The 27680-nt window shown below is 45.2% G+C and overlaps 1 protein-coding gene across 2 annotated transcripts in view; it reads right to left on the bottom strand.

Moving 5' to 3' along the window:
* ABCC4 (ATP binding cassette subfamily C member 4) overlaps positions 1–14621 on the bottom strand; it is a 224509-nt gene extending 209888 nt beyond the window's left edge. For both annotated transcript variants that reach the window (XM_034758263.1, XM_034758264.1), the window contains exon 1: positions 14354–14621. In XM_034758263.1, the coding sequence (XP_034614154.1) occupies positions 14354–14427 (74 nt within the window). In that variant the 5' untranslated portion in view covers positions 14428–14621. The remainder of the gene's footprint in view (positions 1–14353) is intronic.
* Positions 14622–27680: the final 13059 nt, after the last annotated feature.

Genomic DNA, 27680 nt, shown 5'->3' with positions numbered 1-27680 from the left:
GGATAGTAAGTATTTTCTAATCATTGAGGAAGTGTCTTCAAAAGAGGTGTGTTCTTACCTTGGGTTAGCCTAACCCAAGGTAAAATCCTAGTGAAGATAAGGCAGTTGTATTTTCCACGTTAGCAGGTTAAGGTAAACCCATAATCTTTAACTCAACCTGCTACCTTGTGTAAAAGCTGCAAATATGTCAGTTAACTCATGTTAGCTAACAAGTTAAGAATGCATCTTTTTACCTAGCAAAGAGAAGGCCTGAGAAGTGCCTATCTTAACTCTAGGCACTTGTACAACAAACATGTTAAAACCCAAACAATTTTCCAAAACAAAATTACTGTCCAAACTGACAAACATTGAACTCAATTGTCCTCTAATTGTTAAGGAAAATCACTGAGACACTCAAATCAACCCTCAGAGTCCTCATTTTTCCCATCAAGATGATCCTGCAAATACAGCACTAGGGAAACAACAGCAAATAAACTATTGTATATACTTGTTCATTAGCCCATTCGGTCCAGACCAGGCGGCGTGGCCTCGGCATGTTTTATAGATTCATAGATTCTAGGACAGGAAGGGACCTCGAGAGGTCATCAAGTCCAGTCCCCTGCCCACATGGCAGGACCAAATACTGTCTAGACCATCCCTGATAGACATTTATCTAACCTACTCTTAAATATCTCCAGAAATGGAGATTCCACAACCTCCCTAGGCAACTTATTCCAGTGTTTAACCGCCCTGACAGTTAGGAACTTTTTCCTAATGTCCAACCTAGACCTCCCTTGCTGCAGTTTAAGCCCATTGCTTCTTGTTCTATCCTTAGAGGCTAAGGTGAACAAGTTTTCTCCCTCCTCCTTATGACACCCTTTTAGATACCTGAAAACTGCTATCATGTCCCATCTCAGTCTTCTCTTTTCCAAACTAAACAAACCCAATTCTTTCAGCCTTCCTTCATAGGTCATGTTCTCAAGACCTTTAATCATTCTTGTTGCTCTTCTCTGGACTCTCTCCAACTTCTCCACATCTTTCTTGAAATGCGATGCTCAGAACTGGACACAATACTGCAGCTGAGGCCTAACCAGAGCAGAGTGGAAGAATGACTTCTCGTGTCTTGCTCACAACACACCTGTTAATACATCCCAGAATCATGTTTGCTTTTTTTGCAACAGCATCACACTGTTGACTCATATTTAGCTTGTGGTCCACTATAACCCCTAGATCCCTTTCTGCCGTACTCCTTCCTAGACAGTCTCTTCCCATTCTGTATGTGTGAAACTGATTTTTTCTTCCTAAATGGAGCATTTTGCATTTGTCTTTGTTAAACTTCATCCCGTTTAACTCAGACCATTTCTCCAATTTGTCCAGATCATTTTGAATTATGACCTTGTCCTCCAAAGCAGTTGCAATCCCTCCCAGTTTAGTATCATCCGCAAACATAATAAGCGTACTTTCTATGCCAATATCTAAGTCGTTAATGAAGATATTGAACAGAGCCGGTCCCAAAACAGACTCCTGCAGAACCCCACTTGTTATGCCTTTCCAGCAGGATTGGGAACTATTAACAACAACTCTCTGAGTACGGTTATCCAGCCAGTTATGCACCCACCTTATAGTAGCCCCATCTAAATTGTATTTGCCTAGTTTATTGATAAGAATATCATGCGAGACCGTATCAAATGCCTTACTAAAGTCTAGGTATACCACATCCACAGCTTCTCCCTTATCCACAAGACTCGTTATCCTATCAAAGAAAGCTATCAGATTGGTTTGACATGATTTGTTCTTTACAAATCCATGCTGGCTATTCCCTATCACCTTACCAGCTTCCAAGTGTTTGCAGATGATTTCCTTAATTACTTACTCCATTATCTTCCCTGGCACAGAAGTTAAACTAACTGGTCTGTAGTTTCCTGGGTTGTTTTTATTTCCCTTTTTATAGATGGGCACTATATTTGCCCTTTTCCAGTCTTCTGGAATCTCTCCCGTCTCCCATGATTTTCCAAAGATAATAGCTAGAGGCTCAGATACCTCCTCTATTAGTTCCTTGAGTATTCTAGGATGAATTTCATCAGGCCCTGGTGACTTGCCGGCATATAACTTTTCTAAGTGATTTTTAACTTGTTCTTTTTTTATTTTATCTGCTAAACCTACCCCCTTCCCATTAGCATTCACTATGTTAGGCATTCCTTCAGACTTCTTGGTGAAGACCAAAACAAAGAAGTCATTAAGCATCTCTGCCATTTCCAAGTTTCCTGTTACTGTTTCTCCCTTTTCACTAAGCAGTGGGCCTACTCTGTCTTTGGTCTTCCTCTTGCTTCTAATGTATTGATAAAAAGTCTTCTTGTTTCCCTTTATTCCTGTAGTAGGCTGGGCGGCACTGCCACAGCCTGCTCTGGGGGTGAGACTGAGTGGCACAGCTGCAGCCTGCCAGCCCCGGAGCTGCAACTGCTTCGGAGGCTGTGGGGAGAGAAGCGTGGCCAGAAGCGGAGAGACTCTGGCCCCAGCCTCTTCCCTTCTGGCTCTGCTGGCTGTGCTGCCTCTCCTTGCTCCCTCTGTTGGGGGAGGGGCCGTGTCCCACCTCTCCTTCTCTGTACCCGTTCATAAGCCAACCCCCTTCTCTGGTGCTTCCCTTTTTTACTAAAAAAATTTGGCTTATGAACGAGTATATACGGTAATTCTTCCGCTCTACTCCACGCTGATTAGGCCTCAACTGGAGTATTGTGTCCAGTTCTGGGTGCCACATAACAGGAAAGATGTGGACAAAGTAGAGAAAGTCCAGAGAAGAGTGACAAAAATGATTAAAGGTCTAGAAAACATGACCTATGAGGGAAGATTGAAAAAATTGGGGTTGTTTAGTCTGCAAAAGAGAAGACTGAGAGGGGACATGATAACAGTTTTCAAGTACATAAAAAGTTGTAACAAGGAGAACTGGACACAATACTCCAGTTGAGGCCTAATCAACAGGGCTCTGCATGAATGCAGCAGTCTGTCTATCTGCATCACATTGAATAATAAGGGTCTATATTTTAGTCCTTTAAACAAAGTAAAAAATTACTCATTGTTTATTTATTCCACTTCTTAAGCTTGGGCAAACAACATAAAGATGTAAAATCCATACATTGCATTCTTCCTCCTCCACCTAAACATATGTAGGTGAACAAAATGAGACAGAAAAAGCCTTCACATCTACGGAACAGGGAACCCCTGCTTCTGTAGCTTGATCCACTGCCCACGTATATGAATGAGGCCCAGGGTGGATAAAAATCAATGATTTAAAAAAATCATTTTTTTTATTTAAAATCGGATTTTTTTTGAATAAAATGCTTTTTTAGTAAAAATACCATTTAAAAGATAGTTTTAATTAAGATACATTATAGTTCAAAGATATCTCATCATGGAATAGGGATTATAAATTCTAATTCTATAGTATGAGACAATATATTCATGTAATGTTTAAGAAAAGTTTTGTAAATGAATTCCAATAGTTCATGCATTAGGGACCCAATCTTATGGAGTTGCAGGGGCTTCTGTATTGACTATTTTGTTCAGGAGAATCCATCCTTAACATACAAGATTCTGAAGACTATGCACCTTCAAGATCACCATCATTTTTTATAGTTTCAGAGTTATCTGCCAATTATAGTGTTTCAGTCACATTATGTATGTAACATAACCACAGTATATCATCTGTAGCAAAAAGATAAAAATCTCCATCATCCAGAAACAACCATAGATAAGTTTGTGATAAGAACCAGCAGATTACAAAAAGAGGTAATTGATAAAAAAATTGCCCAGTTTGTTTATGCAACAAACTCTCCTTTCCCTGTGATTGAGAACCCACAGTTCATTAACATGGTTCAGTCATTAAGACCAGGATACAGTCCACCCAACAGAGCAAATGTCGCAGGCAAATTGCTGGATAAAGTGTATGAAAGAGAAATTGAGCAGGGTGCAAAATGTCTAGAAGGTGATATTGTTAACCTGAGTCTTGATGGGTGGAGCAATGTCCACAATGATCCTGTTGTATGTGCTTGTGTGACAACAGAAGAAGGGAATGTCTTCCTTACAGAAAAAAATGATACAACAGGAAATGCATATATAGCAGAATACTTACAAGAAGTAGCAGTAAAAGCTATAACAAACTATGAAAAAAAATTCAAATGTCTAGTACGCAGCTTGGTCACAGACAATGCTGCAAATGTATCCAAGATGAGAAGAAATTTAGACGAGGGTCCCAAGCTAATAACATACGGTTGCAGTGCTCATTTGATGCACCTCCTAGCCAAAGACTTCAGTGTTCCAGAAATAAAGGCTAATGTTATTGAAATTGCAAAATACTTCCATAACAACCACTTTGCAGCAGCTGCTTTGAAAAAAGTGGGAGGAAACAAGCTAACTCTCCCACAAGACGTGCGATGGAACTCAGGCCTTGGCTACACTCGCGGATTCACAGCGCTGCCGCGGCAGCGCTGTGAAGCGTGAGTGTAGTCGCGCCGCCAGCGCTGCGAGAGCTGTCTCGCAGCGCTGCAAGTACTCCACCTCTCCGAGGGGAATAGCTTGCAGCGCTGCGAGCGAGCATGCAGCGCTGCAGGCGCTGATTACACTGGCGCTTTACAGCGCTGCACTCGCTGCGCTCGGGGGGGGTGTTTTCTCACACCCCTGACCGCAGCAAGTGCAGTGCTGTGAATTGCCAGTGTAGCCAAGGCCTAAGCAGTGGACTGTTTTGAGCACTATATCAAGAACTGGCCTAATCTGATGACAGTTTGTGAACAAAACCATGAAAAAATAGATAGCACTGTCACAGCCAAAGTTCTCAACATTGGGTTTCAGAGAAATGTTGAACATATGCAGAGTACCCTGAAACCTATTTCTGTAGTCTTGAACAAAATACAGGGAAATAGCTGCTTTATTGCTGACACTGTTGAAATTTGGAAGGAACTGAGTGAGATCTTAAAAAGAGAAATATGCAATGACAGAGTTAAATTACAAGCATTAAAAAAACAAATGGGACAAGCACTATTTCCAGCTCATTTTCTTGCAAATATTCTCAATACTCAGTATCAGGGTCAAACTTTAACGGCTGAAGAAGAGGAGTTGGCTATGACATTGACATCCAGCAATCATCCCTCCATAATGCCAACTATAATAAACTTCAGAGCTAAGGATGAACCATTCAAGAAATACATGTTTGCTGATGATGTTTTAAATAAAGTCACACCAGTGAACTGGTAGAAGTCACGTAAGCACTTGGATTCAGAGACTGTTGAAAAGACAATCTCACATTTAACAGCAGTAGTTTCTTCTGCCAGTGCAGAAAGAATATTTTCTTCCTTTAGATTAATTCATTCCAAATTGAGAAATCGTTTGGGACCCGAAAAAGCAGGAAAGCTTGTTTTTCTTTTCCAGATTATGAACGAACAGGAAACTGAAGGTGAAGATGACTGAGTTTGCTGCAGAAGCCAATATTTTAAGTTTCTCATGTTGACTTGGCTGACACAGTTGATTTAATTTTTTTTTTTAAATATTTCATTTAACTATTTTAGTTAAAAACAATTTTAACAAAAACAAACCTGATTTTAAAAAAAACTAAATTCAAAAATTCATATGCTTGTTTTGTTAAAATATTATATGTTTGCTGTTGAAGAAAAAAATCCAGAATACATAATGTTGTTTTAGTTAAATAAAACAATTTAAATGTCTGTCTGGTGATGTTCTCCTCCTAATACAGCATGACAAGAAAATCCTCCAAATATTAATGATTAACCAGTTGAATTGGAGATAGTTCACCTTCCAATGACTTCATAAATATCTGCTTCAATTACCTTTGGTAAATGAAATAACCAAACAATCATTCATTTTCTGATATAGCTGTAAAACTAATCTGACATTTTTTCAAAATAAATTACTTAAAAATGTTTAGTGTGTACTTTCTAAAAATGAAACCTACATCTATCTCTGAGTTGTGATGAATCTGCATTAAGGTTATAACAACCAACAAGAATGCACTTTTATGTAAAAAACCATGATTAAATTGAGACTTCCTGACTAGTGATTTAAATCATGATTTAAATCAATTTGATCAATCAAATCCACCCTGATGAGGCCCAGGATATTGAGGCTCCAAGATCCTAAAGAGGCTTTAAGACAGGAGGAGCCAAGGAGTAAGCTAATGAATGCTGTATGCTTCCCTATGCAGAGTGAAGGATTTCCCTACTAGGGGAGCTTTTCTGGTGAAAGGAGCAGTATACCCAACTGCACCCGAGATTACTGCAGTATGCCTCCTTTCTATTCCACTTTCCCTAATCTCTCCCTATGAGTTCTAGTTCTGGAGCTGGGGTACATGTTTTACCCTCCCATGCATTACATAGAACAAACAACAAAAACATTTTTATAAATAATGTATTTTTTTAATTACTCCCAGTTTGAACAATGAAAACAGACAAGTCGATCACTAAAAACCATGGTCTCAGAGACTCTACGTTTATGGCTCATTTCAACAATTTGTAACATACTAATTCTCCTTTCTTCTATGACTGCAGAAGAGTCATAGTTACTTGCCTACTTCATTTGAAGTGGTTTCTTGCAACATGTTAACTAACCCCTTATATTATGTCTCACTTTATATTTACCTGACACACAGATTACCTTTCCCAGACCTGAAGAAGAGCTCTGTGAAGCTTGAAAACTTGTCTCTTCCACCCACAAAAGATGGTCTAATAAACGATATAAGGACCTGAGAGCATCCCCTTAACAACTGAAATAATGTTAGGTAACACTGGATTGCCAATCAGCTCTGTGTTCTTGGGGAACCAGGGCACAGTACCCAGCCTCTCTGACTCACAAAAGACCTTCCCCGCCGCAGCCTCGGCTTGAACAAAAACCGATCAGAAGAAAGACTTAGGGTATGTCTACACTACGGGATTAATCCGAATTTATATAATTTGAATTTGGAAAACAGGTTGTATAAATTCGAATGTATGCAACCACACTAAGCACATTAATTCGGCGGTGTGCGTCCATGTACTGGGGCTAGCGTCGATTTCCGGAGCGTTGCACTGTGGGTAGCTATCCCATAGATCCCGCAGGCTCCTCCGCCCATTGGAATTCTGGGTTGAGATCCCAATGCCTGATAGGGCCAAAAACATTGTCGCGGGTGGTTCTGGGTATATCCTCCCCCCTCTCCAGGAAGCAACAGCAGACAACCATTTCGCGCCTTTTTCCTGGGTGAACAGTGCAGACGCCATACCACGGCAAGCATGGAGCCCACTCAGCTCAAGACAGCAGTCATGAACATTGTAAATACCTCGCGCCTTATCGTGCAGTTTATGCTGAACAAGAACCTGGAAAACCAGGCAGCAAGGAGCAGGCTACGGCAGCGCGGCGGCGAGAGTGATGAGGATATGGACATGGAATTCTATCGAACCGCGGAACCCGGTACTTTGGAGATCATGCTGTTAATGGGGCAGGTTATAGCCATGGAACGCCAATTCTGGGCCCGGGAAACAAGCACAGACTGGTGGGACCGCATAGTGTTGTGGGTTTGGGACGATTCCCAGTGGCTGCGAAACTTTCGCATGCGTAAGGGCACTTTCTTGGAACTTTGTGACTTGCTTTCCCCTGCCCTGAAGCGCCAGAATACCAAGATGAGAGCAGCCCTCACAGTTGAGAAGTGAGTGGCAATAGCCCTGTGGAAGCTTGCAACGCCAGACAGCTACGGGTCAGTCGGGAATCAATTTGGAGTGGGCAAATCTACTGTGGGGGCTGTTGTGATGCAAGTAGCCAGAGCAATCACTGAGGTACTGCTACGAAAGCTAGTGACTCTTGGAGATGTGCAGGTCATAGTGGATGACTTTGCTGCAATGGGATTCCCTAACTGTGGTGGGGCAATAGATGGAACCCACATCCCTATCTTAGCACCGGAGCACCAGGGTACCCAGTACATAACCCGCAAGGGGTACTTTTCAATGGTGCTGCAAGCACTCGTGGATCACAAGGGACGTTTCACCAACATCAACATGGGCTGGCCGGGAAAGGTTCATCATGCTCGCGTCTTCAGGAACACTACTCTGTTTAAAGGGCTGCAGCAAGGGACTTACTTCCCGGACCAGAAAATAACCGTTGGGGATGTTGAAATGCCAATAGTTATTCTTGGGGACCCAGCCCTTAATGCCATGGCTCATGAAGCCATACACAGGCAGCCTGGACAGGAGTCAGGAGCTGTTTAACTACAGGCTGAGCAAGTGCAGAATGGTGTTAGAATGTGCATTTGGCCATTTAAAAGGTCGCTGGTGATCGCTACTGACTCGCTCTGACCTCAGCCACAGAAATCTCCCTATTGTTATTTCTGCTTGCTGTGTGCGCCACAATCTCTGTGAAAGTAAGGGGGAGACCTTTATGGCAGGGTGGGAGGCTGAGGCAAATCGCCTGGCTGCTGATTACGTGCAGCCAGACACCAGGGCGATTAGAAGAGTACACCAGGAAGCGCTGTGCATCAGAAAGGCTTTGAAAACCAGTTTCATGACTGGCCAGGCTACAGTGTGAAATTTCTGTTTGTTTCTCCTTCATGAAAACCCACACACTTTATTGACTCATTCATTCTCTGTAAGGAACCCACCTTCCCCGTTCCCCCAGCTTTCTTTCAAAGGAAATAAAGTCACTTTCGTTTAAAAATCATGTATACTTTGTTAACTGATTATAAACATAGGGAGAGAACCAACAAGGTAATCTGGGTGAGGTTTGGGAGGAGAATAGGAGGGAAGTAAAAGGCCACTGAACAAATTTAATATAATGACAGCCTTTTGGTTGGGCTGTCCACTGGGGTGGAGTGGAAGGGTGCACAGAGCCTCCCCCCCCCCCCGTCTGGGTGAGGAGGATATGAAACATGGTGAGGGAGGTTATACAGCGGCTGCAGCGGCACTCTGTCATCCTGCTGCCGTTCCTGAAGCTCCACCAGATGCCGGAGCATGTCCGTTTGCTCACGCAGCAGCCCCAGCGCTGCAGCCTGCCACCTCTCATCTCGAGCGTCCCTCATGAGCTCACATTCACTGGCATCTTTCCTAAATTTAGATACAGTGTCCTTCCACTCATTCAAATGAGCTCTTTCATTGCGGGTGCATTCCATTATTTCCGCGAACATGTCATCTCGCGTCCTCTTTTTCCGACGCCTTATCTGAGATAGCCTTCGGGACGGAGGAGGGAGGCTTGAAAAATTTGCAGTTGCTGGAGGGAGGGTTGAAAAAAGGAGAGAAGTTTTTAAAATGATACATTTTACAGAACAATGCTTATACTCTTTCATGGTGAAAAACACTATTCACATTACATAGCACATGTGATTTCAGTACAAGGTCGCATTTTCCATCTTAATATTGAGTGCCTGTGGCTTTGGTGTTAGCGATCACAGACGCAGGTCTGGGCAACAGAATTCAGCTTGCATGCAGCCATGGTAAGCCATTGTCTTTCAGCTTCTGCGCCCTCCTTTCCCACATATCAAGCAAAGCCCGTTGACTGCTGCGGTTTTCCTGTTAACCTTCAGCAGCAGAAAACAAACTAACCCCCCCCCCCCCCCCCCCCCCGCCTGTTCTCCCTCTTCTCCCCCCCCCCCCCCCCCCTCCCCCCGCGCCCGCCCCCACCCGCCCCCCCCGGGCGGGGGGGGGGGGGGGGGGGGGGGNCCCCCCCCCCGCGCTTGGCTAACTGCAGGGAAGGATTTCTTTTCAGCCACAGGCAAACAGCCCAGTAGGAACGGCCACCTCTGTCCCCTTAATTAAGTTCCCGCATTTCAACCAGGTTACCATGAGCGATATCACTCTCCTGAGGATTACACAGCAAGATAAAGAACGGATGTTGCTTGAATGCCAGCAAACAACGGGACCATACACTGCCAGGCTTTGTCAGGCAATGATACCAGATTACTTGCTGCAAGCATGGCATGGTCAAGTGTCCTACCATGGAGGACGGAATAAGGCTGCACTGCCCAGAAACCTTGTGGCAAGGCTTTTGGAGTACCTCCAGGAGAGCTTCATGGAGATGTCCCTGGAGGATTTCCGCTCCATCCCCAGACACGTTAACAGACTTTTCCAGTAGCTGTACTGGCCACGAATGCATCCCAAGTCCTCAGGGCAAAGTAATCATTAAAAAACGCTTGCTTTTAAAACAAGTTTTATATTTTAAAAGGTAAACTCACCTGAGGTCCCTTCCATGGGGTCATGGTCTTGGATACTGGCTTGGGAGGGTTGGGAGGATACTTCAGTCAGGCTGAGAAAAAGATCCTGGCTGTTGGGGAGAACGGAGTGCTGGGTGCTCTCTGCAAGCTCGTCCTCCTCCTCCTCCTCTTCCCCATCGGCAGAATCCTCAGGTGTAACTGATGAGACTATCCCCGACCCATAATCCACGGTCACAGGTGGGATAGTGGTGGCGGCCCCCCCCTAGAATTGCATGCAGCTCGACATAGAAGCGGCATGTCCGCGGCTCTGACCCGGAGCGACCGTTTGCCTCCTTTGTTTTTTGATAGGCTTGTCTGAGCTCCTTGACTTTCACGCGGCACTGATCTGAGTCCCTATTGTGGCCTCTCTCCATCATGCCCTTGGAGATTTTTTCAAAAGTTTTGGCATTTCGTCTTTTAGAAAGAAGTTCTGCTAGCACTGAATCCTCTCCCCATATAGCGATCAAATCCAGTACCTCCCGTACGGTCCATGCTGGTGCTCTTTTTCGATTATCGGCCTGCATGGTTACCTGTGATGATGAGCTATCTGTGGTCACCTGTGCTCTCCACGCTGGGCAAACAGGAAATGAAATTCAAATGTTCACGGGGCTTTTCCTGTCTACCTGGCCAGTGCATCCGAGTTCAGATTGCTGTCCAGAGCGGTCACCATGGTGCACTGTGGGATAGTTCCCAGAGGCCAATACCATCGAATTGCGGCCACACTAACCCTAATTCAAAATGATAAAATCGATTTTGGCGGTACTCCGCTCGTCGGGGTGGAGAACAGAAATCGATTTAAAGAGCCCTTTATTTCGAATTAAATGGCGTCGTTGTGTGGACGGGTGCAGGGTTAATTCGAATTAACGCTGCTAAATCCGAATTAAAGTCATAGTGTAGACTAGGCCTTACAAAAAGCAATGAAAAGGCAGTGGGAGACACACTTAAACCCCTGGGACAAGGATGACAGGATTAGGGAAACTCCCCTAGCCTCATTTACATCGAAGATGGGACAGGGAGGCATCCCCATTAGCATACAGACTGGAGAACAGAGATTCCAAGGCAAGAACCACACGGAACTCTGGGACCAGAAAAGCAGAGAAGCACTGCATGATGGGGTATCTCTGCTCCAGATTTAATGAACCCATGCCTGCACACATCCAGCTCAGTAGTTATCAGACCAATTCTAGTAATAAATCCTTTATTGGTATCCAAAATAGTGAAGCTGCCTAATTGCATTGTGAGCTCCCTCCAAGGAACACTGCCCATAGCCAGGAATGATCAGTTCCTATTGTCTAGCCTGAACAAAACAACTTTGGTATACTCCCTTGGGCCATCAATTTACCCATAAACAAATCTAGTGTTCTCTCTTAAACCATTGTTTCCCTACAAAAAAACCCCTACCCATGGTCAAGTAAGTGCTCTGATGCCTGGATCCAAAATCTGCATCAGTTCCATTGGGACTTTATCTTCTCCTGACTGATCATGCTGGGGGCTCTGCCCGTCTCCAGCACTCTGGACCCTCAAATACCACCACCACCTGGGAAACCCGATCGATTCAAGCTTCACAGAGTGGTGAGAACACATCTCTCTCTCTCTCTCGGTATAGCCTTCTGACCCTGACTTGTGTGATCAGTTACAGTTTTCTAAAAGTCTAAACCTGACTTTTATAATCTAATTTAAGTTAGATTTAATATTATACCTGTTTTGTTTGTTTGGCTCCCCTGTGGTTATTACTTGGCAATAAATAACTTTCATAGGTAAGCTGGCTTACAGGGGGGGATGGGGTTGGCTTCCTCATTCACTCTGCAGCAACGCTCCTCGTACCTAAGCTAAAGATCCCTGCAGCCCCAAAAATCCTGTGGGGTTTGCTCATCAAGTGGGTTGCTACCAGAATAATTGTAATGTGAAAGTGGGAATAGGGACGTGCTGAACCTGGGACATATGAGAGTGGCATCTTGGAAGTGCTGCTCAACCCAGACTGCTCAGACGTACTACTCTATTCCGGTGCGGTGCCCAGGGCATATGAGGGTGACAGCTTGGAAATGTTGCTTGACCCAACCTACTGAGTAGAGGGACATATAAGGGGTCAGCTTGGGAGTGCTGATGAACGGTGTCTGTGTCTCTGTGTGTGTGCGCCTGTGTGTGTGTGTCGGTCAGTCTGATTCTGGGGCTGGAAGAACCCAGCCCTGGGGAACCTAGATCCTGCAGGATAGCTCCATTGGGAGGGAATATACAGCAGGGAGAAGCAGAGCTCAGTATGAGAACACAAGTGCCCCAAGCAGTACATTGATAGAACTACAGAACACCTCGCCTCTCCCCCCCCCCCCAATAATAACCCTAATAAATGAGCATACCTCAAAGTAACGGGCAAATCTGGTAACACCAGGTTTGTACATTTTTGTTTGTTCATCCCTCCATCCTCAAAAAAAGATTTCCGCTCAGAACTGTTTTCAGGATCAGGTTAAAGTTTGATTACTCAAACTCTTCCTGCGTTTCCAAGAGCTCCAAACAAAGAATCCAGCACTTCTCCCCTCACCGCCCCCTCCTTCTCTCCAAGTGAAGCTTGCATTGGGGGAAGTGTTGCTCTTCCCTTCTCCTAAAGGCCTTGGCTACGCTTGCAGCTGTACAGCGCTGTGAGGTGAACCTGTCTTCATACAACTGAGTAGGGAAAAGCGCTGCAGTCTGTCCACACTGACAGCTGCCAGCGCAGTGGCATGGCCAGACTTGCAACATTTGCAGCTGTGTTGGGAGCGGTGCATTACAGGCAGCTATCCCAGCATTCATGTGGCTGCAACGTGCTTTTCAAAACAGGGAGGGTGAGGTGGAGTGTGATCCTGATCCACAAAGTGAGAGAAGACAGATGGGAGGATAGACCGACACCTTTTCAAAGAAAAAAAAAAAAAGTGTGCAGCAAACAACAGACTGATTCTCCACTGTCTTGCACCTTGAGTAATCGTATATCTGTGCAAAATAACTGTAAAATGCTACCAAATCAGAATGGTCAAATTTTACACTAGCTTTGCAAAGGAGCAAATGCAGTGGAGAATCTGGTCCCCAGTACATAGTAATTTCTATGGGCGCTTCTCCCCATCTCACCCCGCTGTGAAAACCTCTACCACCCCAAAAAGGATAGCCGGTACAGCCAATGGTCAGGAATGATACTGCAGGAAGCAGTCAGCTATTAATCTGGATGACTGTTGCCTTGGGAGATTCCCCAGAGTGCCACATACTACTTGAGGGATCTCATTTAAGAAAACAAGAGTTCGCTAGAGATAGGGCAGATTTCTTTAGAATGAACAATGCACGGCTTGTCTCTGATCCATTCAGTAAGAGGAAGAAATAGCATGATTTCAGTCAGCTTGCATCAGAATTGGTCTAAGCACAGGTGGCTCAGACAATGGTAAGTGTTGACACAAGTAGAAAAGACGGTCCCCCTTTCCCCAATTACCACATAAAATAAGAAAATGACATAGTGAATAGTGTAAGGGGGCTAGAATCTGCCGTAAACAAGGAAATTCTCCGCAGTAGCAAGCCACGCACGATACTTAAAAATGGGCACTACTCTAAGGCCCCTGACTACCTATGGGGAACAGAATCAGGCAAGGGAGCAATGGGGGGGGGGGGGCTGCTCCCCCCCCACGCCCACATTCCAGCGCGGTCCTGGCTGTGTGCGCGGGGGGGGGGGGGTCTTCTCAAACCAGCTGCTCCCTACAAGAGATTAGTAGAGGGCTGGCTGAAGAGCCCGGCGTAGCAGCCCCGCTGGAGCAGCAGGCAGCGCTAGGCGGGACAGGTCACCTCTCGAGCCCGGGTCTCATATGACCGGACCTAGTCTCTGAGAAGCGGCCGCTCGCACCGAAAGACCCCCGGGATCTGTCAGTGATCTGCCAGCTCCTGCTCGCGGGTGCGCGGCTCTGACCGGGGCCCACAGCGGCATTCCCGGGAGCACCGACACTCAGCCTGAGCCCTCTCGGGAAGCGCGGGACGGGGCAGGCGCCGCCGGGCTGAACCTGGCCGCGGGGCAGCTCTCTCCTCCCCGGGCTCTGTGCTCGCTCCGACCCCCTTTCTGCACAGCCCGGCTCCGGGCTCCCGCGGCCCGAGCAGCCCTGCCGCACGGCGCTGCCCCGGGGCAGCAGCGCGGCCGGGGACGGCGCGGGGGGGACTCACCAGAAGAAGAGCCGGGAGCAGAAGTTGGCAGCCCGCAGGGGGTTGGGCTTCTCCTCCCGCCGCGGTGCCTCCATCCCCTGCTCTGTCACCTGCTATTGCCGCTGGCTCGGCCGCTCTGTGCCCGGCCCGCGGCGTGCAACAGGTTTGGGGCTGCCGGGCAGCAGCTGCTTCCCTGGCTCAGCAGCACAGTTCTGGAGCCGCTTCCGGGAAATCAGACACCCTCCCCGGCGCCTCCTGCCGGCCCGGAGCCCATGCAGAGCCCGTCCCGCGTGGCCGGAGCCGAGCCGGAGCCCGCAGGCAGCCGCAGGGCTAGCGAGCGCCCGGCCTGGGTCCCCACGCACAGCACAGCTGCTCCTCGCTGCCCTGTTCAAAGTTGCAAGAAATGAGAATGCCCATTGCCGATCAGCCTGGAAATCCCGGCCGCCTCGCAGTCCGGGGATTTGTGCCGTGGCCTTCATTAGGGGCAGGACTTCACCCTCGATGTTTAAGCCCCCATCCTTCAAACACATATGCACACCAGTCCTGGCACTGGCTTCAGCTCGTTAGCTCAGCTACACGAAGTTTTTGAGATGCCTAAATGTTTTCAGGGTTTGGACCTTAGCAAAGTCAAAGGAAATCTGCAGGAGGCCAGCTCTATGGGGCAACTTGCAGGCACAGGACCTTAGATTAGTGCTTTTCAACCTTTTTTCATTTGCAAAACCCCCCAAAAATGGTGAATGGAGCTGGTGACCCCTTTGGAAATCTTAGACATAGTCTGCAGACCCACAGGGGTTGCTGGACCACAGATTGGAAACCACTTCCTTAGATTGGCAGCTTGTTAGGAGAGGGGCAGTTTTCCTACATGTTTGTACAGCACCTAGCCCCTTTTTGCACTACTGAAATACAAATAAGCATTAATTAGATTTCAGTGGACAGCTGCAGGAGGAAAGCACCATCACACCTAAACTTAAAGGTATCCACAAGACTTTAAAAAGTTGGAATAAGACAAATATAACTGCTTAATACTTCAGAAGCATTTTGTTCAAGCTTTCCTCCAGATATTATCAGAAAATTTTATTTCCAAACCTCAGCTCAAAGTCCCAAGTTAATTGCTTTGATAAACTTTGTGTGGTTTGGTTGCTACATGAATGAAGATTTCATAGTCTGAATGTGCATGAGTAAAACACGGTCTCAAGTTCTTAGATATTAATGAAATTGATTGTCCTGCAAGTGAAAGTGTTCCAAATCCTTGTAAATGATTTCATGGTAGTAGAACAAAAATGTCTAGTTCCGTATATCAAGAAGAAGAATAGCTTGTGCCAAACAGAACTTCTTGAAACAACTGTAAAGAGTGAGTTAAACTCATCCTCACCATGGCTTTTATAACCAATATATGGTATTTCTAGTGCCCTTCATTTTCAGTTTTTATTTTATTTAATTTTTCCCAGGAATTTATCAGTGTTTATTGCCACAACAACAAAAGCAGGTGAAAATCAGTGCAAAAAATATTAATTTTTCTGGGTAAATATCGGGGTTTCTTTTGGTGGATGGAAAGACAGAGGGGAAAGGTATCCAACAGATGAATGCTTTGAATTCTATTCATCAATGTGGTTTGCTGTGGAACTAAAACAGAACTCAAAATACAATGCCACCTATGAGTTTAAGAAAACAATATCTCTCTAATCCACAAATAAAGCCTTTCATTTGAATAAACAATTTACTGTTGCAGACTTAGAACTATTAGCTTATAAATATTTATATTTAATAATTGGGCCACACCATTTGCAGACATACATTCAACTTCATCCTTTTCTCCTGTTTTTGTTTTAATAAAACTTTTGAATACTCCCTTGTGTTCTGAAATGTATTCTAATACAGATTTTTCTTTTCTTCCCATTTTAGTGTGTCAAATCTTTAAACTATCATCTGCTAACAGCTTGAAATGTGTACGTGGTGCACGTGATATTCACCAGTACATTCAGATGTGCACCCACTTTAGAGCATGTGTGCCTGTTTGTTTATTGTATGTATCTTAATCTAAACTAATGCATAGCCTTTCTTCAACAGGCAGCTTTGCATATACACACAGACTAACATACTATCATAATACATATATCTCATGCAATATATTGTATTTTCCTAATAAAACAAGTTATTTTTTATATATTTGAATGATACAAAAGTAGGGTGAATCAGAAACAAATGAACAATACTTTTTAAAATACCCAGGAATTTTTCAGTAAGAATCAGCTGAAACTGAAAATGAAGGGGCTTAGGTATATCTAATGCTTTGAGAGTTATTGTGGCCGGCCATGAGTGAGTGCTGCTGAGAAAAGTAGGTGTGATGCACTAACAGATACAAAGAGAGAAGTTGTTAGAAAACTACATTTTTTAAATTGATACAAATATGGGAAAGAAGTCTGAAAAGAATCTTAAGAATACTTATCTAAATAAAAATAAATCTAAATAAAGCATAGGGCTTTTCCCAGATCTGATCTTTGCTAGGTCATATAGTGCACCCCTCAGTAGTCAGAGATTGTTTCCTATGCTATATTTTTTAGTGCTCTTCTAGAGTTAGATTGTTGCAGAGAGGAGGAAGGAGACTGAGGCTAGGTCTACACAACCTGCCTGAATCGGCGGGTAGAAATCGACCTCTCGGGGATCGATTTATCGCGTCCCGTTGGGACGCGACAATCGATCCCCGAATCGACGTTCTTACTCCACCAGCAGAGGTGGGAGTAAGCGCCATCGATGGGAAGCCGCAGAGGTCGATTTTGCCGCCGTCCCTACAGCGGGGTAAGTCGGCTGCAATACGTCGAATTCAGCTACGTTATTCGCGTAGCTGAATTTGCGTATCTTAAATGGCCCCCCCTCCCCCCGCGTAGTGAAGACCTGCCCTGAGATGGTACTCTCTGCAAGTCCTGCCCTCCCATCCCATGATGTCTGACTTTTTCTGCTAGAATGATCAGCAATGAAATAGTTAGTAGGGCTACCATTTAAACTATAATTATAGCTTCCAGGTACCACACTGTTGAAATGAAAAAGGACAGTTCAGACCGTCTTTGTGGAGATTGAAGACACTACATCAATTCACATTTGAAAGGTTTACAACTGTAAAGCTAACAAATCCTGTTTCCCCAAATGTAAGCTCACATTCAGTAGAAACTGATGGAGCTGAGCAAAGTGTTAGTCTAGTTTAGTGTACTGCTGTGTCCCAGCTCAGTCGGTCACCTGGGATCTTGGGAGGAATAGTATACTTCTTACTTGTTGGTTATAGAGGGCTGAAGTAATGAAAGGACTTTATTTTTCGATTTCAGAAAAATGTATATAATAGGATCTAAATTATTTAAATCATTTCCCCAAACATTCAAAGCAAATTCTGCCCCCAATTAAATCGGTCAACCCACTGCTTTCAGAGGATCAAATTTGTCCGACTGTGTACTAATAGAAAAGTTAATGCTATGATAGGGGCCAGTACAACACCCATGGACTTCAATGCTATTTGAATTAGGCTCATGTGGCTAAGAAAAGAGTGGGATCACCAAAAGTGATATGTAAATTTTAATCTTAACCTATATTCATAACCATCCTTTTCCTGGGGCAAAATAGCAAAATCTAGTTGCTTGTGAATTACAATTGTCACACCATTTTTCTTATTGTGAGTATGGTATTAAAAAAATATTTTCTGGTTAATTTCAGTCATTCGGAAGCGCATGAGTCTTTGGCAACAATGCAACATCAGAAAGTGACTTTCATTTTTTTATTTATAAAAAAAACAAAAACACATGAAGTAGATTATTGTCATTCCACAGAATAATGATCTTTCCATAGGTTGGCAGCTGGCTTACAAAGGAAGCTGAGTAATGTGTCGGTCAGAGTTGAAATCAGAACCTTACACCTAAAGCACATCTTGAACTTGCATTTCTCTTGTATGTGGAGTGTTTGAGAGTTTCAAGATTTCAAACAATTTTGTAGTCTCTGTTCAAATCTTGACTGAATACTGGACACTGTGAAATCAGTTACTGTGAAGTAGAACTACTTATAAAATTATTTTGCTGAGTGTGGATAAATGGGTTCACCTGTCCCTATTTTAATTTTCTTGGGAGCTTTTATCTTCTGGAAACTCAGGCATTCTGATTATCTCCAACTTTCCCAGTGTATTTGCTTCTAGAATAAGTTGTAGCTTTATCTGGTTGGATAGACTGTAGTGAATTAAATGTCATTTCATAAGAGATTGGTCGTTTATTGCTCTTGCAGAGTTTTGGACAGATTGTATTTCATGTTTAGGAATTTTGGACCAGGAATATCTGGGTGATCCAGAGACAATTTAAAAATGTGTTTGAAAAGGCATCTTTGGGTAGTGACTGGAGACTGTGTATGTAAGTATTCACCAAGGCCCTGCTGCAACATTCTGCCATCTTCTTAAATAGGCAGTAGGCACAGAATGTGAGCCCTGTTTGGGAGAGATGGATCTGCGACATACTTTTCACACCATGCTCAGTAAATAGAAACTGTCAGTCCAAGTGGATGGCATATCCCTCCTCTTTTGAGATTTAGTAGGTTTTACATTTTCATCCTATTCACTAAGAAATCCAGACCTTGCTTTTCCTGTATTAATTAGAACTGAAATATTTTTAGAAAAGTTTGGGAGTTTTGCACATATAAATTAGTCCAATAGCATATTAAGTCATAAATTCCCTCTTCTGACTCACAGCCCTGGGGGCTCTGCAGGATGCAAAGTTTCCTTTACATACATGTATATAAAAAAATCCTAGCTCTTTTAGAAGGTGCCACAAAGGGGACTTTTCTGTTTACCATCAGTGTGACACATTGCTTATGGGAATCGCACACTTATTGACAGAACTTTAGAAGTTTATTTTCTATCCTTTAGCTAGTATTTGTTTTTCCTTCCCATGCCATGCTCAGAGATCACTGATCAACTAAAAGGAAAACCCTCATAAACCCAGATTCTAAGATGCAAAACTTATAATATCAGCCTCTTCTCTGATCCCATGGTCCTGTGAGCACAACAAATTACTCATCCATATGCCTTCTCCCACTTCTTTCTTTGTTTTCAGCCTCTCAGGGTTTTGTTCTGCACCATCAAGTTTTGCTCTCTCTCCTAACATTAGTGCCTTTTATTTCTTTTGTTTTAAAATATAATAAAAAGATGTCTATACAAGGCTCTCAGAGCCCTAACATAATTAATACTACAAAAAAACTCAAGCAGCATTAAAATAGTTATTCAAAAAGGAACTTTGCCACCTACAGGAAGTTCTTTACCATCCTTCCATCATTGTGAGAACCATATCATTGGCCCTCTCAAAAAGCCCTCTTGAACAGGCACCTTTTGCAGCGTGCCCAGAAGGTCACCAGATTCAAGATATTTTGGACCAAAGGAGGAGCAAGTTTCAGAGTAAGTAAGGGCTTGTCTACATTACCCACTGTATCAACGGGCAGCGATCGATTCAGTTGGGGTTGATTTATCAAGACGTGATAAATCGACCGCCGAATGCTCTCCCGTCCACTCTAGTACTCCATGAGGGCGAGAGGCACAGGCAGAGTCGACGGGAGAACGTCAGCCATCGACTTACCACAGTGAAGACACCGTGATAAGTAGATCTAAGTACGTCGACTTCAGCTATGTTATTCACGTAGCTGAAGTTGTGTAACTTAGATCGACACACTCCCTCCCAGTGTAGACCAGGCCTCAGAGCCCTCACAGAGAAAGCCCTTCCAGCAGCCCCCTCTTTTATAATGTGGGGATCCAGCTCTGGCATCTGAGCTGACCATACCTTTAGCAGTACTGCACAGAGAGAGGCAATTCTTTAGGCCTTAAGAGATTTTAAAAAACAATTGGATGTAAAATAATTCATTGATTCTGCACTTGTGTTTATCTGTTTAGCTAGTGCAGAGATGACTGGCTGACTGGGACAGGCAGCAGAGAATCTAAGAATTTGAGAAATGTCTAGAAAATTGCAAATCTGATTTTCCTTCTTTCATTTCTCTTCTGTGGAGCTATCAATTATTTTTCTCTCCCTCTAGATCAAGTTTGCAGAACCAGAAAATTAGCTGAATCATTGACATATTGGGTTCTTTAACCTGTCAAACTCATGGGAAAAAAATATATAAGAGACTATTTGAGCAATAAAAAAAAAAACACCCTAGACTATGTCTAAAAGATTCACTCGAATTTTTCTATGAACCATGGTAGCCAAAAGAGCATGATAGGTTGACTCCCACTTGTGTTTGAAACAACAAGATAAGATGCTACATGCCAATGCCACATTGCAAGCACAGTTGTTGCTGTTGTTCTCAAATGAGAATTTCCTGGAGACGGTGCACTCTTGATAGTTCGTAGGAAGACATGCTCAGTTACACCAGTGGAAATCCAGAGCAACTCCACTAACTTTCAATATACTTGTGTAACTGTGTATCAAGAATATATGTTTTATTCATTTTAATACAAAATAACAAAAACAAGCATCAGTAATAACCACCCCAAAGATATTAAAGAAAAATCTTTTGAATCAGAGATGGCATTGGTCTACCAATGTCCCCTTCTCTGGTGACTGTATCCAGGTTTTACCAGAGTTTAACACCAGGATTTCCTTAAAGATAACATAAATAAAAAGCACAAACTTTTCCCAAGGGAGGGAGGGAGTAAGGATTTTCTTTTTATAGACTGGTACTCCTTCCCTCATTCTGTTTTCCAAGCCTTGGTAAAAACTAAGGGTCACTTCAGCTCATGTAAATCAGTGATTTTAATGGCACTATGCTGATTTACACCAGTTGAGGATCTGTCCCAAAAAGTTATATGTATAGCTGAGAGGGTAGGATAAGCTGTACCAGAAAAAACATTCTTTTTTCAGTATCCACTTGACTTCTTCTTCCCTGTCCCCTCCAATCTGTAGCTGTCCCAATCATGTCTCTTCCCATTCCTAGTTCCTTGTCCATCCAGTCCCAGTCTCCACTCCTTCTCATCCCAGACTCAGTCTCATTAACCTAGTCTCACCCTCCAAGTTTATCACCTGAGTCCCAATCTCTCCCCATACCCAGTTTCCTTGCCCAGCCAATCCCACTTCCTGGCTCATCGTCCAATCTGTCTCTTCCCTCCTTCCCCATTAGATCCCAGGATCCCTCCCTAGGCTCCTCATCCAATTTTAGGCCTGGTCTACACTAGGAAGTTATGTCGAATTTAGCAGCGTTAAATCGAATTAACTCTGCACCCATCCACACAACAAAGCTATTTAGTTCGACATAGAGGTCTCTTAAATTCGACTTCTGTACTCCTCCCCAACGAGGGGAGTAGCGCTAAATTTGACATGGCCATGTCGAATTAGGGTAGGTGTGGATGGAAATCGATGCTAATAGCTCCGGGAGCTATCCCACAGTGCACCACTCTGTTGACGCTCTGGACAGCAGTCCAAGCTCGGATACTCTGACCAGCCACACAGGAAAAGCCCCGGGAAAATCTGAATTCCTTTTCCTGTCTGGGCAGTTTGAATCTCATTTCCTGTTTGGCATCGTGGCGAGCTCAGCAGCACTGGCACCGATGCAGAGCTCTCCAGCAAAGATGGCCATGCAATCTCAGAATAGAAAGAGGGCCCAAACATGGACTGATCGGGAAGTCTTGAATCTGATCGCTGTGTGGGGCGATGAGTCCGTGCTTTCGGAGCTGCGATCAAAAAGATGGAATGCAAAGATCTACAAGAAGATCTCAAAAGCCATGACAGAGAGAGGATACAGCCGGGATGCAACGCAGTGCCGCGTGAAAATCAAGGAGCTGAGACAAGGGTATCAGAAGACCAAAGAGGCAAATGGACACTCCGGATCCCAGCCCCATACATGCCGTTTCTACGAGGCACTGCATTCCATCCTAGGTGCGGCCGCCACCACTACCCCACCACTGACTGTGGACTCTGAGGATGGGATATTGTCGACGCCCGCTTCCTCAGAGATGTTAGCGGACGGGGAAGATGAGGAAGGAGATGAGGAGGACGAGGCAGTCGACAGCGCTTACAACGCTGATTTCCCAGACAGCCAGGATCTCTTCATCACCCTCACCGAGATCCCCTACCAACCGTCCCCAGGTGTTAACCCGGACCCAGAATCAGGGGAAGGATCAGTCGGTAAGTGTTATAAACATGTAAACATTTATTTTGAACAGAACATTAATATTAACAGTGGGGTTTTCATGATTACTTTGCCCTAGGCGCTTAAAGTTTTAGTCTTTGGCAGTGCAACTACTGCCAAAAAAATCTAACAATGTCCGGTTTATCATGATTGGTTTGCCCTAGGCGCTCTACTGTTTAGTCCTTGCCAGTGCAGCTACAGTAAAATTCGGTCTATATGTCCGGGGATAGAGCTGAAATCCTCATGGGACATCTCCATGAAGCTCTCCTGGAGGTAATTGGAAAGCCTTTGCATGAGGTTCCTTGGGAGAGTGGCCTTGTTGTGTCCTCCATAGTAGGAAATGTTCCCGCGCCAGGCTAGCAGCAAGTACTCCGGGATCATTGCCTTGCAGAGCATGGCGGCATACGGCCCTGGTCTTTGCAGGCTTTCACGAAGCACGCGTTCTTTGTCGCTCTCTGAAATCCTCATCAGAGTGATGTCGCTCATGGTGACCTGCTTTGAATTAGGGGAATGTTAGTATTGGAACTGCTTGCCTATTCCTTTACAGAACTGTAACCGGCGGTTTACAGCCATGCGGTGGAGGCGGGAGAGGGGCAGCATACAGGGATCTTTCCCGGGGACAGCCGCGAGGGGGTGGGACAGGGGCAGAGTTCATGCTTGCCGGATTGCTGGCAGCAGGAACTGGCCAATGCTAGGAGCATTGCTTTGAACGTGAAAGTAGGGCAGTGCTATTATTAAAGTTTTAAGCTGCCACAAGTCTACAGCTTACCATGTCAGCCTGCTACCCAAATTCCACTGTCCGGCCGCGCTTGTCTGATCTGCACTGCAAGACCCCAGGCACTGAATGCGAAGGCCGAAAATTCGACCTTGTCCTGAGTGCGCATGTGATAGGTGCTGTGCATGGTCTTGTTCACAGAGAAAGACTATGTTCTTTGTTCACCAAAAAATTTATCTTTCTGAGGAATTCACTCCCTTTTTCCCATCCCACAGCTGTGACTGTCTCCCGACCTACCCTGGCATCACACTCCCAGAGGCTGGCGCAGGTTAGGCATAGAAAGAAAAGGACACGGGACAACATGTTCTCAGAACTTATGGGCTGCTCCCGAGCCGAGGCAACCCAGCAGACACAGTGGAGGGAGAACATGTCGCAATACCAGCGAGCACACAGCGAACGGGAGGAGCGGTGGCGGCAGGAAGACCAGCAGGCGACTCAAACGCTGCTTGGACTAATGAGGGAACAAACGGACATGCTCCGGCGCCTTGTGAATGTTCTGCAGGACCGGAGGCAGGAGGACAGAGCCCCGCTGCAGTCTATCTGTAACCGCCCTCCCCTGCCACAAAGTCCGATACCCCCCTCACCCAAAGTACCAAGAAGGAGGGGCGGTAGAGTCTGTGAAAACTCTCACTCCACCCCTGCAGACTGCTCAAGGAGCAGAAGGCTGTCATTCCCCAAAATTTGATAAGTCCTTTCCTTCCCGCCTCACCCAAGCCCCCATCCCAGTTTCATCCCCTAACTGTGTAGTTGCTAATAAAAAATACATTTCTGTTAATTACTGTTTCCATCATGTTTTTTTTAGAGGACAGTCTGTTTGAAGCAGGGGAAGGGGATTGGTAATTGGACAGGACAATCACCTTTACTAGGGTACAGACACGGGGGCAGGTTCAGCAGCAGGTCATACACACATTGCAGTCACTAGGCACCCTGGTCAGTCTGGGAGGTGGATTTCATTTTCGGGGGGGTGGGGGAGGGGCTATGTGACTTTGTGGCGGGGGAGGGCGGTTAGAGATCTTATGCAGCGGTCCTTATCCTGGATCACAGAGCCACGCAGCAGGGGATCTGTAACCGTCCTCCCACTGCCAGAAAGTCACATAGCCCCCACACACAGAGTCCCGAACAGGAGGGGTGGCAGGCTCCGTTGAAACAACAAGTCCACCAGTGCGGACCACTCTAGAAGCAGGAGCATGTCATTCCTTGAGTTTAGAAGCGTCCTTTGCATCAGTACACTACACCCGCTCCCCACCACAGTCTGCGTCCCAGTTTCAACACTTTACCGTGAAAACAGTAATAAAGAAAACGGTGTTCATTAACAAATTTCCAGTGATTTTATTTTTAAACGTATGTTGGAAGGGGGTGAACGGGGTATGAAACTGGAGCGGATAGTGAACATTCACTGGGTAAAGAAACGGGGGCAGGTTCAGCTTCTCTGTAAACAAACTAATAGTCACAAGTCCCTGCTCACTCAGGAACCTAGCTTTCAAAGCCTCCCGGATGCACAGCGAGTCCCGCTGGGCTCTTCTAATCGCACAGCTGTCTGGCTGGGCGTAATCAGCAGCCAGGTTATTTGCCTCAACCTCCCACCCCGCCATAAAGGTCTCCCCCTTGCTCTCACAGAGATTGTGGAGCACACAGCAAGCTGCAATAACAATGGGGATATTGGTTTCGCTGAGATCAGAGCAAGTCAGTAAGCTTCTCCATCTCCCCTTCAGACGTCCAAAAGCACACTCCACCACCATTCTGCACTTGCTCAGACGGTAGTTGAAGAGTTCTTTTTCACTGTCCAGGGCGCCTGTATAGGGCTTCATGAGCCAGGGCATTAGCGGGTAGGCTGGGTCCCCGAGGATCACTATAGGCATCTCCACATCCCCAACAGTTATTTTGTGGACCGGGAAGTAAATACCTTCCTGCAGCCGTCTAAACAGACCAGAGTTCCTGAAAACACGAGCGTCATGAACCTTGCCCGGCCATCCGACGTTGATGTTTGTAAAACGTCCCCTATGGTCCACCAGTGCTTGCAGCACCATTGAAAAGTAGCCCTTTCGGTTAATGTACTGGCTGGCCTGGTGCCGGTCCCAGGATAGGGATGTGAGTTCCATCTATATGAGCCCCACCGCAGTTTGGGAATCCCATTGCGGCGAAGCCATCTATGATGACCTCCACGTTTCCCAGGGTCACTACCTTTGACAGCAGTACCTCAACGATTGTGTTGGCTACTTGCATCACAACAACCCCCACGGTAGATTTGCCCATGCCAAAGTGGTTCGCGACTGACCGGTAGCTGTCTGGCGTTGCAAGCTTCCAGAAGGCTATGGCCACTCGCTTCTGGACAGTCAGGGCTGCTCGCATCCAGGTGTCCTTGCGCTTCAGGGCAGGGGACAGCAACTCACAAAGTTCAAAGAAAGTTCCCTTCCGCATGCGAAAGTTTCGCAGCCACTGTGATTCATCCCAAACCTGCAGCACTATGCGGTCCCACCAGTCCGTGCTTGTTTCCCGTGCCCAGAATCGCAGTTCCACGGCATCAACATGACCCATTGCCACCATGATGTCCACGGCGCGGGGTCCCGTGCTTTGTGACAGGTCTGTGCCACTCTCAGACTTCATGTCCTCACCGCACTGCCGTAGCCTCCTCGCCCGATTTCTCAGCATCTGCCTCTGGAAAAGGTGGATGATAAGGTGCGAGATGTTGACAACGGCCATAACTGCAGCGATGGTCGCAGCGGGCTCCATGCTCACAGTGCTGTCGCGTCCGCGCTGTCACTCACCAGAAAAGTGCACGAACTGATTGCCCGCAGGCGCTTTCAGGGAGGGAGGGCGGGAGTGACTGTTGGATGACGACAGTTACCCAAAACCACCCTCAACACATTTTTTTCCCCAGCAGGCATTGGGGGCTCGACCCAGAATTCCAATGGGCAGCGGGGACTGTGGGAACTGTGGGATAGCTGCCCACAGTGCACCGCTTCCAATGTCGACACTTGCCCCGTTAGTGTGGACTTACACAGTCGAATTACTGTCCTTAGTGTGGATACACACGTTTGACTTTGTAATATAGATTCCACATATTCGATTTAAGTAAAATCGAACTACTCTCGTAGTGTAGACATACCCTTAGTCTCCCTATCCACCCCATCCTCAACTCCTTGTCCTCCATCTTACTCCTTTCCAGTATGCTCACAGATGCTGCTACATGAGGCAACCAGGAGCACTCTACCTGTGGACTGAAAAGACTAATTGAGGGTGCGTACCTTTAACCATAGGAGACTACATCATGACTGCATTCTTCAAACTGCTTTCATCTCTCCACCAGCATAACTTCTGTCTTGCTTGGGTTCAGCTTCAACCAGCTGTTCTTCATCCATGAACTGCCCTTGTCCAACTAAGATAGGGTGACCAGACAGCAAGTGTGAAAAATTGGGACAGGGGGTGGGGGGTAATAGGTGCCTATATAAGAAAAAGCCCCAAATATCAGGACTGTCCCTATAAAATCAGGACATCTGGTCACCCTAAACTACGAAGCTGTCTTGGTGATAATGGTATAGTTATATGTGGTGAAGGATAGATAGAGCTGTGTGTCATCTCCATATTGCTAGTGCTTGGGTTTATGTCATCGTACTAGTTCATCTAGTGGCTGCATGTAAATGTTGAATGAGACTAGAGATAGAATTGATCCTTGGAGGATTCCGCAGGTGAGGGTTTAGGGGCAGAAGTACCATTTACCAGCACTACCCTTCAGTTGAATGTGTGCATATGTGTTTGCAGGATCAAAGCCGTACGCAGTGAAGGCTAGCTGCCTGGATGGTTTCAGCTTGTTAATGCACAGCCATTTTTGAGTTTTGTGTGTGAAAAACATGCATCATCAGCCTGGAGGTTCTCGCACTTTCACATATCAACAATGAATGTATGTATTGATTTCAAACTTTGCAAAAAACAGCAAACAAAAGACAATTTCACTTTTGAGCTGAGACTAAGCATAGAATATTTCTGCTAAAAAGAAATTTTCAGACAGTTATGAGAATGTGAAAATGGTGGGTTATAAGACAAGGCTCAATATCACCCTAACTACCTCTTTTGCTAGTAAACAAACATTATAAATAAAAAGAACAGGAGTACTTGTGGCACCTTAGAGACTAACGAATTTGTTAGAGCATAAGCTTTCGTGGACTACAGCCCACTTCTTTGGATGCATACCACGAAAGCTTATGCTCTAATAAATTTGTTAGTCTCTAAGGTGCCACAAGTACTCCTGTTCTTTTTATTTATAATGTTTGTTTACTAGCAAAAGAGGTAGTTAGGGTGATATTGAGCCTTGTCTTATAACCCACCATTTTCACATTCTCATAACTGTCTGAAAATTTCTTTTTAGCAGAAATATTCTATGCTTAGTCTCAGCTCAAAAGTGAAATTGTCTTTTGTTTGCTGTTTTTTGCAAAGTTTGAA

This window comes from Trachemys scripta, chromosome 1 (genome assembly GCF_013100865.1).
Source record: "Trachemys scripta elegans isolate TJP31775 chromosome 1, CAS_Tse_1.0, whole genome shotgun sequence".
Classification (NCBI taxonomy): Eukaryota; Metazoa; Chordata; order Testudines; family Emydidae; genus Trachemys; species Trachemys scripta.
This window is presented reverse-complemented; position numbering and strand designations above follow the sequence as displayed.